Source organism: Pygoscelis adeliae, unplaced genomic scaffold, assembly GCF_000699105.1.
Source record: "Pygoscelis adeliae isolate BGI_AS28 unplaced genomic scaffold, ASM69910v1 Scaffold155, whole genome shotgun sequence".
Lineage (NCBI taxonomy): Eukaryota > Metazoa > Chordata > Aves > Sphenisciformes > Spheniscidae > Pygoscelis > Pygoscelis adeliae.
The window spans coordinates 5154942-5173575 of NW_008824932.1; the positions used below are offsets into that span (position 1 = coordinate 5154942).

At 39.6% G+C, this 18634-nt stretch overlaps 1 protein-coding gene across 5 annotated transcripts in view; it reads left to right on the forward strand.

The window, feature by feature from the left end:
• Positions 1 to 3295: 3295 nt before the first annotated feature.
• MFF (mitochondrial fission factor) overlaps positions 3296 to 18634 on the forward strand; it is a 21194-nt gene continuing 5855 nt past the window's right edge. For 2 of the 5 annotated variants that reach the window (XM_009325062.1, XM_009325063.1), the window contains exons 1-5: positions 3296 to 3512; positions 4432 to 4604; positions 5485 to 5573; positions 9613 to 9687; positions 13274 to 13432. In XM_009325062.1, the coding sequence (XP_009323337.1) occupies positions 3296 to 3512; positions 4432 to 4604; positions 5485 to 5573; positions 9613 to 9687; positions 13274 to 13432 (713 nt within the window). The remainder of the gene's footprint in view (positions 3513 to 4431; positions 4605 to 5484; positions 5574 to 9612; positions 9688 to 13273; positions 13433 to 18634) is intronic. The other 3 variants (XM_009325065.1, XM_009325067.1, XM_009325064.1) reach the window with 2 other exon arrangements.

The window sequence follows — 18634 nt, forward strand, 5'->3', positions numbered from 1 at the left end:
GGTTTTCACCCACCATGTCCCCCAATTCCTTCTTGGCAGGGCTGCTCTCAATCCCTTCATCCCCCAGCCTGTGGTGATACCAGGGGTTGCCCTGACCCAGGTGCAGGACCTTGCACTTGGCCTTGCTGAACCTCATGATTATCCTCCTCTGGATTTTCTCCTTCCTTTCTTTCTTTCATTAAATACCACTGATGCTCGTTTGTACTTCAGCTTTATTTATCCTGTATTTGTGATTGTGTTTTTTATTGTCTCATCATTCTCAGACTTCTTTTCCATTATCATGCCTCTTTAGAGCTCCTTAGTTCTGTAAGTATCAATTTTAAAATCCTCCTTCTCCCTGATGTATTATTAATGTCTTTTGTAAAATGCTTTGTGCAACAAGAACATTACAGAAAACATAACTTTGATTTCTGTTCTCTTTAAATAGTTGGGGGGGTTGTTAACAAGCCCCGTTTAAATATTTTAAGTTTTCTGTTGCTGAAATCTCACTGTTTCTTGTTTTGCTGTTCTCTTGTAAGAAGGGGTAAAAACTGAAATCACTGTGACAGAAAATACAATTCTTAATGATGCAAAGTAGATGAGAAGTAGGCAGGAGTAGGAAGGCATTGAGGTATTGTATTTATAGGTCCTTGGCAAGTACAGCTAAACCCACACAGTGATATTTAGTTTATAAATAGTTTATAAAGTGACTGTTCTAATGCTGTCCTTTTTTGTGTGTGTTTTACCTTACAGCTGGAAAGCAGCTGTCGTGCAGACTCATGTACAAAAGCAATGCCAAACTTTAGGGAAGCTGTGGTGTAAACACTGCTGCAGCGTAGCAGTACTTGATTGTGAAAATTAGAGCCCTTCAGGTATTTCAAAACGAGAAAGTGAACAAGCAGTGAAACACCTTTTGTCAAGTCTTGTGAGCAATAACTATTCTTTAAGCTGCTGCCAGTAGATATTCTGGGTACTTTAATTTCTTCTTAAAATTCGGTCTCTGTATTGACGTTATGATTTCTACTCCTGCCAGTCTGGAAGTGCTTTACTGGTCATAGACCAGTAATGACCCAGAAATGAAAAGCGCCTTTTGGAATGCGGAAGTGTCAGAAGACTCTCTGCTTCGCTCATGTCACTGGCTGATCTAGCCAGCGTCTTGCAAGAGGGACAAATCTGGCTTGCAAGACCAAAGACAGGGACAAAAAACCCCCAAAGTGAAATCTTGGGACTTTTGAAGTGACGGGGCTGCTTAAGCACCTCTTGAACTCCTATAAAGTGTTTGTTTCTAATTAAATGGGTTGCTCCAGTTCCTTTCACTTGATACGTACAAACAGTAAGAATTAATATAGATGGATTAAATCTGCATCACTTCAGGAATTTCCTTTGTAACTACTATTTTTTTTTTTTTTTAAGTTCACATAGAACAGTGACCACCTTGCCTTCTCCCTGACCCCCAGTTCTCCTACTGTGCTGCCGGGAGACTTTGAGATGAATGAGATTCTTTCATTTGATCTGTGGTGATAGGAAGTCCTGAAAATAACACTGAGGAGCCCAGGATGGATTGCCAAGTGGATCACATCTTGAATATACTAAATGAGTGCACTTAACGTAGCGTTACACAATCCAGATCCTTCTGTGTGCTTCTTTCTGTTGTCTGAAGGCTACTATTAGTTTGAGGTTTTATTGATAAATAAGGAAAGTATTGTTTCTGTGTGATGGTGGGAGAAATGGCTCGTGGTCCGTCTCACCTGCCACGTATATGGTCTGCACTGAGGTGTTTTGTTCGCAAAGTTCTGCGTGTTCAGCTGATGAAAGCACACACGCAGCAACAGACGGAGCCTTGCTGCCAAAAACGGTAAAAGAATGTAGTTGCAATTATAGTAGCAAAACCTGCCTTTTTGCCAGGCTAGATTATTCCATGCAGGGAACTACTTCAAGCAATACCACTAAAAGATTTCTTGCTAGAGTAAGCTATGCTTCCCATAGGTGAATTTGCCAGGATAACTATATTTACATATTGTGTGTGTACTTACAGGTGTAGAAATATATATTTCTCTCAATCCTAACCCTAAAAATAACTGTTACCTCAGTCTGAGCTGTTGACAAGGCCCCCCAGCCATTGCCTGGATGAAAAGTTTCTCACAACCGAGTATTCCTTACAGCTCACGGTTTCCTCTGGGAGCCCCTTTCCAGCCCCGCTCTAACGGCAGCTCCAGGATGTCTCTCTTAACCGAGCCCATAACCGTCATCTCGGCCTGAGCCAGCGACAAGGTCCACCAGCCACCGCCCGGGTGAACAACTTCTCTCAGCCATCCGAGTTCCCTTTCCAGCCCACAGTTTCCGTCAGCAGCCCCTTTCCAGCCCACCTCCAAGTGCGCTCTAGGATTTCTTTTTCTCTCAACCTTAAACCTAACCTCAGAAACCCCAGTTATCTTGGTCTTCGTCTTTGATACGGCTCCCAGCAATTGCCGTATTAATAAGTTTCTCACAGCCCAGTTTCTAGGAGATTGCCCCACTGCTTCATATGAAATTCCCCTCCTTTTCTAGGAAAATGTATATCTAAAGTATTGGCAAACCCTTTGAACTGTAAATAACATCGTGTTCTCTCTCTGCCCATCTTGTATCTGTTCTGCAAAAGTAAGATTTTCATTTACAGAAAAATTCAGAAGTGAGAAGTTGACAGGATTGCTTGTCATTGGGACCGGGTTATGAATATGCTAGGTTCTCAAGCTGATTTGACAGGCTGTTGGTAAGGAACTTTGTCCTTGTAAGATGGAGTGAGATCTGGGTGACTGACAGCGAGCAGAAGGCCCAAGCCAAGCCCGTTCTTTCATTCCCCTGCGTCAACATGCAGTTTTGTAAAACCTCATCCATTTTCTCAAATACTGGTACACTGGATCTGTGTAAATACAGATCAATATTTCAGATTTCTTGCCAATCCTGAGTAGATTTCGTACCAATCCTGCCAATTCTTTTTGGTTTGTTGGTTTGATTGTTTTTCTGCCAGCCGGTGCAGGAATAATGCATTGCGTGCAGAATTTCTATGTTTTTTTGCCACAGCTCAATTTGAGGACCCTCGGTGCAGCTTTGAGCGTTGCCTACAGCATCACTTTGCTCTTCTGTCATTGCCCTCAACTCTCAACTCCTTGTGACTACGCTTCCTATGAATTTTATCGTATAATTTGTTTCTCTAAATAAGTCTGCTCAGTTAGGATCATCTACCGCTTGCCTAGTAATCAGAACAAAGAGTTTCCTTTACGCGCTTTCTGCTGGTTTCCTATATTGCTGTTACAGCTTTTGGTTTTCTTTTGCCAGAATGAGTGGGGCTGCGTTCCCATCTCCAGCTGCCGAGATGGCAGAAATTAATCGCCTTCAGTATGAAATGGAATACACCGAAGGAATCAGTCAGCGCATGAGGGTCCCAGAAAAACTCAAAGTAGCTCCTCAAAATGCTGACCTTGAGGAGGGCATCCAAGAAGGACTTCCAAATGCCAGCGTAACTATGCAGGTTCCAGAGCGGATTGTAGTGGCAGGTATGTCTGCATCTGAATAAAAGAAAAATAGGCAAAAATTTAAATTAGTTCCCCAAATTTCTGGATGGACAAAAATACATACTGCTATATTTTAAAATTAAAAACCTGTAAAATGCTTTCTGGTTTTCAAACAGTTACCCTGCATCAACTTTGACTTAGGAAGTTTCTTAAACTCTGAAAATGTTTCATGAATAGTTTTGGTACAGCTTGTAGTCGAGACAGTTAACGAATGAATTATGAACAGGAAGTTTAATTGCTGACTTTTCATCTTACTAAACCATTTCTGGAACAAAAAAATTCTAATGTTTATTGATTTACACCTGATTTTTCTTAATTAACGATAAGCTAAGGTAACTGTAACAAGTTTCAAGATGTACTATATATTAGCCACGCAAAATGTGTTTGCTTATAATCAGAATGCTAATTATGTTAAGGATCTGTCTATTATTGGGTGGGCTCTATCGATACTGCTTTAGTATTTATGGTCATGGGCTTTACAGTGACAGACCCCAGAACTGCTGAACGCCTTACAATTTGCAAAATGTGTGACATGCATATATTTTATGCTTTGAAAGAGTGACATCTTCACATCCCCAGCCACCGTATTTCTAAACAAATACACCTTTGATAGGGCTATGTCTTGAGATTAAAAGTGCCCTCACTTGCAGTAACAGTTGATGTTGGTCAGGATTACTCAGGATCGTTGTTCTCGGAGAAACTGCTCAAATAGGTGTCAGTTAATGTGGTCTTTGAGAGCTTTAACCATAGTTTTTAACCTACGAGCCGTGTTAAAGAAAGGTGTGCTTAATTATTTGGCATAGTCAGGGGAAGTAACTGATGTGATGTCTTTTTGAACTTTAGCATTAGCCCTCAGGCCTCAGAACAGCTTGCTTTCTATTGACAACTGATGTTCTTGCAGGTAATAGTGAAGACATTCCATTTTCCAGACCACCAGACCTTGACCTTCTTCAGTCTACTCCATTGAAACCACTGGCATTGAAAACTCCTCCCCGTGTTATTTCTCTTAGTGATCGACCGCTAGACTTTTTGGACTTAGAAAAACCTCCACAGCAGACACCTCAAAGTGAAGAGGCTAGTACTTATTTTGCTTTTTCCTTAGTTGAGAAGCATTCTGCTAAAGAAAGTGAAATGACCAATGATTTCTCTACTGTGGTGCAGATCTACTTGGTGCTAACATAAGCTGGGAAAATAGAAAAATATTTTTACTAGCACTGTAGTAGTTCTAATTATGACTTTGAAGTTCCACATTTAATTAGCAGGTGGCTAGGGGTTGCCGTGCTCAGTAAGCTTACACAGTACTTACAAAAATGAAGTAATAATTAGAATTATTCAAAATACTTTTAACAAAAAAATCCTTTTGGTTGAAGAGAAAGCTGCAGGATTTTTTTTAGTTTGCAGGTTATCAGAAAACAAACTAGGATTCTTTTAACGAGTATAGTTAACCTTTGGAATTCATGGCCAGATGATATAATACCATGTAGAATTAGTGAGTTTTAACAAAACTCTGAAAACCAACTTCAAAGAACGGTACACCATTGGCATCCAGGTGGATGATGTGTAATGGACACCTTAAAAACCGAAAAATATTTATGAAGCTGCGTATTCTATAGACTCATAAAATACAGTAGAAATACATTTCTCTCTGGTGATAGGAAGTAATATTAAACATAACATTGCCTTCTTACATATTCAAACTTCTGTTTGTTCATACTTTTGGCATCAGGTCATATGGATAGGTAACGACAGGATTGCAGTAAGTTTGGACCTTGGTTTTACACGTACCAGCATCGGATCCTGTCAGCAGTTGTTTTCCTCCTAATCACTCTGAAACCCATGAAAACGTGCCTTTGTATCTGAGGGCAGCTCTAACTTACAAGTCTCCAGTGTGAGTTATTCAGTGTCTCCTGGAATTCCCTGTCTTTTATCTCCCTCTTTCTCCCCTTTTATGCAGGTCCGCTCAGTGGGAAGACTGAAGAGAGAACGTTCCATGAGCGAAAACGCCACTCGACAGAACGGCCAGCTGGCCCGAAATGATTCCATGTGAGTAGAGCAACAGGGCGCAGGGACGCAACTACAGCTTTGTTACGTATTTTCTTTGTTCCTTATCTCCTCATTATTTGTTTTTTCCAACTAATATTTTGTATGTTGTGGCAAGTACATAATTTGAAATATTATAAGGCCAGCATTTTCCTTAATTTCTATGCTTTTTGTTTAGTGAGGTGACTCATTTGTGAAGTATTTTCTTGCAGTGGATGGGTGGGATTGTTTGTAGGCTCACAGTTGGTTTCACCAGTTACCGTGAATTGTTACTTCAGGAGATTTTTCAGCTTCTGAGCTGGTATAATTCCCCCCTCGCCCCCCTAAATTTTCAGGAAATTGAGTTCTTTGTGCATGAAAGTGTTCCCCGTTCTCTCACTGTTGATATTATGTAATGGTTTTCATTCATAGAAAAAGGAATATGTGTATTTCTCATAAATATTAGAATAAGTAATTTTTCTTTGGTGTCAATGTACTTAATGTATTGGAATCTGTGAGTATATATCTTAATCTTTTGAGACCAAAATGGGAAGTAGCATTTAGAGTTGGAAACTTCATCTCTTGATACCATCTGAGGTAGCAATTCTTATGGTGCTTTCTGAAGACATACAGGTCTGTATATTTTTATTAGATACGATAGTCTTTGATTAATCATGGTTTATTCTGAGTGACAGCATCTTTCCACCTGGCAATAACTGTTTTTGCAATGTAACACTGAAAACTCATATATAAAAGATTCGTAATACAGCTACCATAAAGAATACTTTCCCTTGTTGAAAGGATCTTAGATTTAAGACCTAAAAGATGGGATTGCTCTGTCCCGAATGTAGACTGTGTAACACTATTGCTAAATCACCATAAACTTAATTTTCAGTAGCTAGAGGGAAATAAGTGCATGACCTACTTAGGGTCTACCTATTTTTAGTCTAAAACGGATCAAGTGAATTATGTCCTAGAAATGTCTGTTTTCTTCTATTTACAGCAGGGGCACTAGGAGGTACTGTATGTACTACGTATCTGTCTACCTGTTAGCTTGTCTAAAACAGGTGAAATGTGCTCTGATGCATGTTCCAGACATGTTATAATTCTCCTTCTCTTCGTCCAGATCTTCATGGAAATACTGTTGCATATCTTCCTCTTCTTACTTAATCAGGCTTTTGGTTTATACAAGCTTATAGATTGCTCGTGTCTAGGTTCTGAAGTCTGCCGAGTCATACGTATTCACTGAGCTGGCACAACCAGGTTCACATCCATAAGCTCCTGATCAGCTCGGTCTCCAAATGTTCTAGCAGCCTGCTGAGTGCCCAAGTTCCCCGTGGTATCAGTCATCCAGTTATGTCCTGTTGGACCAGTCATACTAGAATTTCACGGCAGGAATGGCCTTCACTTGCCTATCTGATAGTTTGCACGTGATGCATGCTGGAATAGATGGTCTTCATGTGACGGAACCTGCTTGTGAAAAAGTTTACCTCTTTGACGTTACCAGCTCTGCTTTGCCAGTCTTTGATATATTGGACTTAAAGGAAAAACAGACAGTATATGAATTCTTGCGATTTCTTGAAATCACTTTATCCTTGCTCCCCAGGTTAGTTTAGTCTTCCGAAAGTCATGGGCTGTGTCTGCCCAGCCAGCCATCTGAGAAGCTGGCAAGGTATCAGCTCTGACTGGATGTAGCCAGTTGCTGTCAGATTTCTCGCATGTGCTTGGGCTTCTTGAATCCAAAAACCAGGAATCTGTAAAACTCACCTGTGTGCCTTGCTGTCGCTCAGTAGCTATATATAGAATTACTCGTTTAAAATGGTCTGAATATTATTTGCTGCCACGGTTTATTAATCTACTAGCAGTCCTTCAGAGGCTTAGCAATACAATACAATACGAACTTGGAATCCTTTAATTGAAAAGGACACGATCAATGAACATATAACTGGTAGCTTGCGTGACTCAGTTTATCGTTTACAAAAGCTAGGAAATTATGACACATCTGGAGATGAGCTTTCCTCTCTTGATGCCCATGCTAGTGCCTGCATAATGTCTGTCAAATAAATCAAACTTCCGATGCCAAACAGTTTCCATGTGAGTGTCTTTCAGGAAAGTTATATAAACTTTAGATTGATCCAGGATCTCTTCTCTTTTGTTTGTATGAAAAATGGCAGCTAGCTAATACTGAGCCTGCCGTATCCGTGCTCTCTGCTGCCCATGTGGAAGAAGCTATCTTTCTTCACTGCAGCATTCCCCACTTGCTGACCTGCCGATAACGTGTTTTAGAAGAACTTCATTTGTCTCTTGTCCTCTCAAGTACTTGTTTTCTTATGACAGAAGTTATGCTGTGCCTAATGTGTAGATCATCTGCTTTGAAATCATTGAGGTTCCTAGAAATTGCTGCTTTTTCTGTCATCATTGCTTCTTCTGACTCAGTGTGATCCAAAAAAACAAATCACTTTGGACGTGCTGTGGCATTCTCAGTGATGCTGAGTCTGGCATTTCTCCCTCGTACAGGTTTTGTCAATCTCCAGGTGGAGAATGTGACTACGTACCTGGCTAACTCTCAGGAGAACGTTATGTGAATTCAGATTACGAAAACACTATGTTTAAGGTGGAACTTGTGTGGCTCACACAAATGCAGGAAAGCCAAGTCTTTTGTACTTGGTGAAAAAGGTATCTCTTGGCTCTTGTGTCCTCACAGTTTAGGCCCACAGGACATACACTGTAAACTGCAAAAAAAACCCTGCACGTTTCATGTAAATAAAACCAGAAGTAGCGATTCTACAAACAAAATTGATAACGTGGCATTCTGTTTTCGCTGTGGTAGCTACTTAGAGAAGTAGCTGCCCATGTGGAAGTGTTATTGTGTAGCTCAAGATAGACAATACAAGCAAACCAACCTGCTTAATGTAAATTATGCTACCTCAGATGGTACTGGGTATCACCTAGCTCGTAGACCACTATTTCTGTTAGAGGTTCGTGGTAAATGTGATGCACGTCTTCTAAGTTTAGCTTCCGTGTTGATAAATTAGACCATTTAAGTAGATAAATTCTACTACAAATGTATTCTTTGCACTACAGAAAACGTAATTGTACACCTGTTACCTCATTTATATCACGCTGAAATTTCTTTACCATCTAGACATATTATTTTTTCCAGTGGTACAAAACCACAAGAAACCAGCTGCTCCTAAAGTTCTTATTTCCAGTGTTGTTGGCTGAAAGAAATAATCTCTGTTCTAATTACTGTAATGATACATTGCTGCTTCATCAAAACTGGCTTGACTTTTAAGTTCATATCATGTCTAAGTAGTTTACTTCTGCAGTAACAAATACTATGGTGCTCTAACTTGACAAAGATCAGCTCTTTATTCCTGTGCTCACATAAGTCTGGTTCACATCTTCAAATAGAAAAGAGAGTCCACATTTTACTCCAAATATTTAATTCCTATCCAAAAAATCCTATCCCAAAAATCCTTTTTTTTTTTTTTTAAATGCTTGTTTCTCTTACCTCCTTGATTCAACTTCCTGATAGACACCATAGTCTACTTGGATGCTGTGATGAGGACCCCATTGAAAAGGCACATGGAGCCTTTTAAAACCTTTGTTTTCTAAATAGGACTGTAATACTCAAGTTTTAATCTGGGAGACTGTTGTCCTCCTTGGACAAAATGTTCAGATGTACTGCGCAAAATTCCAGTGCTTGACCTACAAAGTGACAAAATTAAACATTCTGGAATAGATTGCCAGATTGAACTAAAAGAATTGGCTAGGCTCCCTATCACAGTGTTCTCTACATGGTACAAATAGTTGTTTCTTTTCTGTTGTTTTTCTCTTCTTGTCATGCAGCTGCATGCAGAGACGGTTCTGAGAATTTTTCGGGAGTTGGGCTTCACTAAAGACAGTAATTCTCAAATGTTTTTTAAAAAACTGAGACTAACAAGTGGGCACCTGCTTGTACAATAACTATCTATCTGCATAGCAATAATGACAGCTCTCTAAATTACAATCCCTCTATTTATAAGGATGCTTACTTAAGAGATTACAATTATTATTCAAGGTGGCACAGATCAGATACTGTCCCAAGAAATAAAATGCCACGGTTCCAGTCACCTGTTTCGACTAAGGATTGCACGTAAGCCTAAATGTTACCTGGTATATGAAAATCAAGAGTGTGTTTAATTATGTAGCTCTCTGCAATACTAATTTTCCGTCTAAGTATCTGTAGTTTAGAATATTAAATTTGAAACAGCCTTTGCTACACTGTATGTGTGGTTTCTAATTTTGCTTCAGGGTTTCTCAAACTTTGCCAAATCGTTTTCCCTGTGTAAAGAACGTAGGGAAAAATACCTGGCAGCAAAAGGAAAGGGACAGCTTCAACTCAGAACCGATTTGTAAAGAAAAATTAAATTTCAAAATAGCTTTAGTTTGTTTGATTCTTTGTTCTTTGGCTGTTTTTGAATAGCCAGGGAAACAAAGCTTTTTGTTGGCCATTGCCAGCCACTGTTGAATGCAAGGATTCCACTTCTGCATCGGAAGTCAACAAACCACCAAGAGTGCGTGGAAAAGGGGACAGCGTTTAATTTTTCTTCTACTCCAGCCTTTCCCTTAGAAAAACACATATCTCTAGAGAGTTTAATTTCACAGTTTGAGAAATTCTGTTCTTCATGCAAGCTGTGGGGGAAAAGGTAATGGCGTGCACATCTTTAATGAGAATACAGTCTGTCTGTGTGGTTCAATTTAAAGTAACCTTAATTAGTTAAATCTGTTTACCTCTCATTTGAGACTTCCAGAACTGTAAGCGAGAGAAATATCTGAAATAAACCCTGTGTACATCACAAATGTTTTGAGAAAGTTTAGGGGAGGCTACTGCTAAACTAAAAACTCTGCATATAGTAGAATGTTACTGTGCTCTTCCATAGTAATTTCTGTAATTCCATGTTGTTTGTTTTGTTTCTGGTGTTTGTAACCAGGAGTGCTAAAATAAGTGGCTGGAGCTGTAGATGAGAATTCTTTTCAGAAATTTGAAACAAAATTATACCTAGGACTGAGACCATTTAACTACAAATGGAGAAGAGAAGGGGGATAGCCACAATGTCTAATGATAAGTAGTCATACTAAACATTAGAGAATTTTCCTTGTTAGGGATGGTTTTTTCTTATGTCATCTTGGCTGATTTGTATGTCAGATATTTGCTTCATAATATTTCTTCTCCATAGTCTCTGACATAGTCCAAAGGACTACCACATGTTTACAGGACAATAATTTTGAATCCTGAAAAAGGAGGATAGAAGAAAAATTTGGCTGCTTATTTGGGGGGGGTGTTTGTTTTTCCCCATATTCCTTAATCCTGACATTTGAGCCCTTCATAGAATTATTCTCACTTTCAGACAGAGAGGAAGAGAGAGATCTCTCTCAAACTGAGCACTTTAGAAGGATATTAAAATTAGCAATAGCCTTTATGGAGAAAATTTGAGTAATTTCATGTAGCTGTACAGTTTAGCTCATATCCAGGAGCAAATAGATTTAAATAATCTCTTAAATAATTAAATCATTTAAGAAACTAAATATTCTCTTAAGTAAGTATTAAATAATATCTTAAAATGAATGAAGTCATCTCTTGAAACTGCCTTTTCTTACAAGCCACCTATAAAACAACGAGCATAAAGTATTCCAGGGACTGCGGGCTTAGGAATTATCTAGTTCTGAAGTCCGCCTTGATTTTTCCTTACTATATACGCTTTCCATTTAATCAGCACATATAACTTTCTTCTAGAGAATTTTGTGCAGTCTTAGTTAAATAGGTTTGGGGGATTTTTTTTCAGTGTCTACAGATGTTATCAGTATACAGATAATATTACTGCGGTATTTACAGTAATACCATTCTGGACAACAGGAATTCCACAATATCTTCTAGTTTGCAGTATGTCTAAATACTGTTTGTTACCTTTTTTTAAGCTGTCTTTCAGCCTATTCTGTAAATCGATGAAGTGATGAACAGGAAAAATTCATATAAAACACACTATGAGTTCAAGCCTTCAAGCTCTTCCCTCATTTCCCTCAAGCCAGCGAATCCACAAAGGAGTAGAAATTCTCATAAATTCACTTTATTGGCAGTATTTCCACACTTGCCCCTGCTTCTTGATATTTTTCTAGTGAATATTGGCGAATCCAATGCAATTCAAGAGTAAAATGTGTGGATGTGACCACTACCATTGATTGCAAAGTAGAAGTCGTCATAAATATAAAAGGAAGTTGGATCCTACAAGTCTGGGAGAACGATAAAAGCTGTAAAGAAGCGAAATAGATGTTTATTGATGTCTCCTTCCCCTTTTTACTTTCTCTTGTCCAAATGTAGTCTACAGCAGCATGAAAAGATATTTGCCGTTTAGGTAATAAATAATGACCGGTATCAGTCAAGCGCCAGCCACTGCTGTCTTTGCATGTCTCTTGAAGAACATGATGGCTGAACTTTTCTGTGGGTGAAGTGACATCCGTGTAATACGCTTTGAATCTGTCTTTTCAATTGAATTTTCTTTCTTACTCATTGTTGTGATCTTGGTGCCAGCCAGTTGCAGAGCAACTCTATTCAAAATGAGAGTATCCATAGAAGTATGACCCGTCTAGAGATTATCCAAATATCAAACCAGCCTCCAAGCACTCAGCCACTAATGCTTTGCTTTATTTCTTAAAAATGCCAGAAGCGGGAAGATTGGCATTCTAACTCCAGAAACCCTTGGAGCAAAGCACAAGTGGCACGATCAAAGTCAATGTGTTGAATTATGGATGCTCATCTTGGAATAAAAACTATCCCAAGATTTAAAGAGTACAGTGACTCGCACTTTGTTTTGCATTTGTGTTAATATTTACAGTTAAGTTACCACGAATTACTTCCTTTTAAAAAAGCATCTCACCTTTAATAAAAGTTTCCTGATTAAAAAAAAAAAAATTAAAAAAATTAAAAATATCTTGATGTGTGAAGGACAATATGGATAAAGTCAGGTTGAATGTAAAGAAACATGAGCAAATCAAAGACAGTTTATCAAAACTAATTTCTGCCTGGTAGAGATGAAGTTTGTCTAATCCAAATGGTCGTGTTTGAATTTCAATACTGTGTATTTTAAATATTATTTTTGCATCACAGTCAAAAACTCAGATCATGTAATTTGTTGTCACTGGGATGTGAATTCTGTGCTTTTTGTGGAATTTCTTGCAGTTGCCTTTAAACTTTGTTCATGTGCGAATCAAAATACTATCTTGATCTTTAGTCGCAGCTTGAAGAAAAATTTTTGCTGAAGAGACGCTGTGAGATTTTCCTTATTGAAAAAAGCTTGTGTTTTGAAAGAGATTATGGGTAGGATTTTTTAAAAAATGCCAATGCTTGTAAAAACACTTTCTCGCTGATGTCAGTGAGGACTTGAAAACTGACTTCAACAGGTACAGATTTAGCTGGACAAGGATTTTCTAAAACTAACTTGTATAGCAGATCGAAACTGTGTCCTTGGATTATTACTTGTGTTTGTTTCTGAAGAACATATATACATGTAGCTCATGATCCCTACGCTACTAGAATTTGGGAGTGTTACCTTATAGCGGTGGGAGAAGGGTAAACCAAAAGCAAGCAATAAGCATTTTGGAATGGGGTCTATCTGAAACGCTTTTTTTAATTTAAAATCTGACTATAGTATTTCTCTCTTCGTTTACTATGCTTGTACGAACAGTGTGACACCATCACTGCAACAGGCTCGTGTCTATCCTCCCAATATGTTACCTGAAGATGGAACTAATCTTTACTCTGCTCGTGGCATTTTGTCGTTTATCCAGTCTTCCACTCGTAGGGCTTACCAGCAGGTCTTGGATGTGCTGGATGAAAACCGCAGGTGATTGGTTGTCACTGATTCTGCCAGCTTTTGCTGCTTTTTTTGTTTTGTTTTGTTTTCTCCTTTTTAGTGGAGTTTGGTTTCTGTTTACGAAATAATGAGATGAAATTATTTGCTTTTGCTTTCCTTTGCTTTCACTATTCATAAGCAATTTAATTGTCCAAAATTCACATTTCAAAATGCTTCTGTTTCAGTCAAATATAGCATTGTTTTGGTTTCCTTCCAAATAAAAATCAAAATAGGAAGTGTTAGTCTGTGACTGCAAGGGATTTTGCTGTTCCCAGATTGTCAGTGTTTTCTGCAATTAACACTTGACCCTGAGCCTGCAAATTTATCAGCCTTGTCTTCTGCTTTTCTGTCGGTGAGCAACGGCGCAAATCAATAAGATTGGGTTGATGTTGTCATAAAGCATTAAAACAAATGTGCAGAAACAGGGTAGAATATTATGCAAGGCATTGCAGACACTGCTTTCGATAACACGTCAAGACTTTAGTCTGTTTTAGTTTATATTGGGAATAGTTATCTCTGGTTGATACATGACTGATGGTGACCGCTTTGCTGGATGCTGAGAGCAAGAAAGGCAATGTATACGGAGAAGGTGGTTGCTTCTCTGATTAACGCTGTCTGTTTTTATGGATAAGTTGATACTTTGAGAGGTAATGAGCCAACACAAGCCTCGTGGCAATCAGTCACCATCCCTGGAGGTATTTAAAAGATGTGTAGATGTGGCACTTAGGGACACGGTTTAGCGGTGGACTTGGCGGTGTTAGGTTTGCGGTTGGACTCAATGACCTTACGGGTCTTTTCCAACCTAAATGATTCTATGATTTCCATTTTCTTCAGTGGAGTTTTGCCCACTTGATGTATCCGTGGACCGTTTTGATTTGGCACTTCTAAGCGTTACAAGAACAGCGTGTTTAACACTACAGAAACACTTATAAAGACTAATAACGGCAAGGTTAATTTACCAAAAGCCATTTTCATTTCACTAGTATGCTAGCACAGAGGTTCAGGTAAAAATTGCACGCAGTTGGTCTCTAGTGTAGGGCTAGCCGAGACCTCTAGGGCTTGCCGAGAGGTCGAATTAGAGGAGACAACTGGCAAGAACCCTGGGAGGAACTGCTCGTTCCTCCTGCAGCTCTTCAGTGTGGCCTGTGCTGGGAAGTCCTTTGAAATTTGCCATCTGCCTCTGGTTGCTAATATCCCAGCAGCAATCTTAACATTTTGTAGTGTGAAGTGAAATGATTTGCTTTCTAGTTGTTTTGGTAATAAAATGTGACTGTCAAGCCAATCTTATTGTGAATGTCTGCGTGTTTGGAGCCGCTTTTCAAACTGGCACGTCCTGTAGCTCACCATGTTTGCTGACCTGACAGTATGTAAATGCCCATATTAACATTCCTGAATCGTATAGAACTCCAGTCTCGCTGGCCTTTATGTTCTTAACCTGGGACTTAAAAAGACCCAAACAAAACCCCCAAAAGAAATTAGCTGCATAGTTCCCCTTGAAATTCTGTGAGTTGGATGCTTAACTCTGACTCTGAAACTTCAGGCTGTACCTGTTAAAATGTTGATGCCTGTCAACAGTTGGACAGCAATACCTTTTTTCCCTTGTCAATCTTAAAAATTAGATGGAATTACAAGTTTGTTTCGGTTTACAAAATTAAAGCTCCCAGATAAGGAGGAATTCTACTGTCTGTGAATAATAGCACTTAGGGATACTGTGCCAAGAGTCCTTGTTAAAATATGACTGAAATTCTAGCCCTTTCCCCAGTCTGCAGTGAAGCTAACAGGTTTTATTCCTGGCTTCCCTTAGGCATGTTCTTGCCCATGTTTTCTTGGATTCTGGAAAACATACACAGATGCATACATACACTTTCAACTTACTTCGATTATCAGAAAATTTCTAGGGCTCCGAATACTTCAAAAGCTGCACTACTCTTCCTGGTTTGGGTTCACTTTTGAGGTGTTCTTACTAACCTTCCTAGAAGAAATGGGAAACCTGTTTCTAGTCACCTATGAACAAATAGGTGCCAAAAAAATGAACTTTTCCATAAGGTGAAAGTGTATTCTGTGTGGTTAGGTGTTTAGATACCCACCATTACTCTACAGCTGGCGTAGGAATGTGAAATTTGGATGATCCACTTGCATGGTTGCAAAATATTGTTCGTTTTAAATTGCTCCAAACCTGCACTCTGTTCTTTTGCTCTGTGTAACGTGCTTTCTATCTCAAAACCTGATCTATTTTAACGTTTTACGCTTAATACTAGAAAAGATCTTTTAAAATGAACAAGAACTGACTATGTGTTACTCACTGGAAATATTTTTAACTTGTTTCATGGCTTGCTTTTTTTTCCCCCAAATATTTTCCGATCTACTAAAACTGCTGACGGTAGGTGCTGATTGTACTGCTGCAGATAACGAATTATGCCTAGTTTAGCCAGCACTGCTCGCATAATAGGTTATTTAAATGGGCAACAATTTAATGATCACTGTTTACACTGTCTGTTTACTCTTGCATTTCCTTCAGCTTGGACAAGGACAATAGGTCAGTTTTGTTTTCCAGTTCTAAACATTCTTCTGTTTCAATTTCTGTCGAATGACTGTAGGGCCTATACCTAGTGTCTTTTAAAGACTGATCTTTTATGCTCTGAGCAACAAAAAACCAAACAAAAAAAACCCACCCTACATTTAAGGAGACTTTAGTGATGTCTGAAATGCAGGGAAAAAGGCAATTTCATGTCTGAATAGAGTTGTGTTGAAATCTGTACTTTACCTGAACTGTTCTTAATCTCTTGGGTCAATACCTTTTTATTTAGAAGAAAATATGGAAATTTAGTACTATTTCCTTTCTTCAGGATAGCCCTTTCTAAAAAGCCACTGTCCTCCCTAAATGCCAAACTTCACTCACATAATCATATCCTGAGGTGTTATGAGATCATTTTTTATATTGAGCAAGTTAATGATATTTTTCATGGTAGAAATAAAATGGGATGTGAGTTAAGACTATCGAAGAGGGCTACACATGACTTTGGATTGGGATAATATAGTTCAGAAGAAAATGAAATGGGTCTGCGAATGTGAAGGAGCCTGGGAAAAACAGTAGCCTATTCCTTTATTGAAGTAACTGCTTCTAGCACCGAGAGAAGCGAGGAGAGCAGTTTCATCCAGTCACTGATTCTTCAATGCACCAATCCTTTCTGTACTTCAGAAGCTGAGCTTCTTACCCAGTTCACGTCCAGACCATGCCCATAAAGTCCTAGTGCCCGTTCTTACGGCCTTTCTGAGATTGCCAGAGGCGTTTTAAGGTACGGTGAGAGGTGAGCGTAGCTGCTACCTCTGATGAACAAAGAGAACGTGCTGGCCTCTGTCCCCTGTGCGCCTGCACAGAAACGATGGAGGTTGGACCCAGGTCCCTAGATTGTCCACACCTTGTTGTTTTCCTCCCAGACCACGTGTTCATGATTGCATCATTACCGTGGTATTTCCATTGCATGCTCTGCTCTAAGCAGAGGAAGACAGACCAGGTTCATTTGGTCATTGCCTTGTTGCCTGTTTCCCCACTGTTACTAAATTGCATTACGCTGCATTCCCTTCACGTTTCAGGCTGCCGCTGTATTTGCAGTGAAATAGTTAAGTGTTGAGTATACGTGGCCTTGGAGTTATGGCTTCTTCTGATCGTGTGTTAATGTTTGGGGCGGAATTGACAGAAGTAGCCAGAAAATTCAAAGTTTTAAGGTACTCTTACTCAGTTTTTTAAAGAAGGCCATGTATTTAATAGTGTGACTATATTATACTTGTGCATTCTGTATTTACCAAAAACTTGCTGCTGACTTTGGGGTAAGGTGATCTCAGGTATGAGGCCACTGTGATCTATATAATGATTTTCTCTGTTGATACATAAAACCAAGCAAGGAAAAAGTGTGGGCGAGGCAGGGGAATATTCTGGTGATCCTTTTGGGTCCACCTGTAAAGAAATAAAATGTGAACTGCAAAGAAAAGGAAGAAATCGCGTGCGGCTGCTTAACAGCCTGGCTGTGTTGGGAAGTGGGATTAAAGACCTGTCTTTAGATTAAGTTCTTGATGTGCACAGATCCCACAGTGCTCTAGTTTTGTTCCTTGCTGTAGCCCTCAGTTACCTCCAAGCCTGTGGCTTTCCTTGGGAAGGGCAGTGTGGGTTAGTTAGCATTGACTAGTTCTACAACAGCTGTAAAACTTTGTTTGCCACAAAATAGCACAGAGGCCAAGAGTTTAGAGAGCGTGAGAGACCTGTCGTTCTCATAACACAAAATCCGCACGTCGTCCTGCGTCAGATGGCGTGGGACGTGCCTGCTGGATGCTGCCAAGCTGGCGTTCACCTATCTGCCAATTAGTTATAGGTGACTTACGTTCGCAGAGAAGTTCTGCGACCTGTTCCATAGCTGCTGTTTGCTGAATTTCTTATGCTTTCTCAAGGTATTTAGTTCTAGCATCTGACAGACAAGACTTTAGACTAGCTGAATTATTTCTCTGGTTAAAAAATAGGAATGCCTTTTTTGATAACTTTCTGCAAGACCTCATGCGTTTAGGTAAGAATATTCTTTTATTGTATGTATTGGGAATGGGAGTTTCTGTTTTGTAAAACACATCGTGCTGGCTTATGTGCTAGATGGAAGAACATTGTGGTATGCACTTATGGTGCCGATCAGAGTAAGACCTAGTCCCAGTTAAGTGTTGTATCAGGTAGCAGAGTTTGCTAAGGCTCCTAGATCCCGATCCTTTTAAATGAAACTAGTGGTTGTGATATTTTTTGCATGGTTCTTGCTCGTTTTCAGGCCAGGCCACAGTGTTCTCTCGGCCACCTCAGCACCAAGCCTCTGCCTCCTACATGTACTTGCTGTAAAGATGTGGTGGGCTGACCCTGGCTGGAGGGCAGGTGCCCACCAAAGCCGCTCTGTCACTCCCCTCCTCAGCTGGACAGGGGAGAGAAAGTATAACGAAAGGCTCGTGGGTCGAGATAAGGACAGGGAGAGATCAGTCAGCAATTACCATCGTGGGCAAAACAGACTGGACTTGGGGAAATTAGTTTAATTTATTGCCAATCAAGTCAGAGTAGGGTAATGAGAAATAAAAACTAAATCTTAAAACACCTCCCCCGCACCCCTCCCTTCTTCCCAGGCTCAACTTCACTCCTGAGTTCTCCCCGGCGGCGCAGGGGGATGGGGA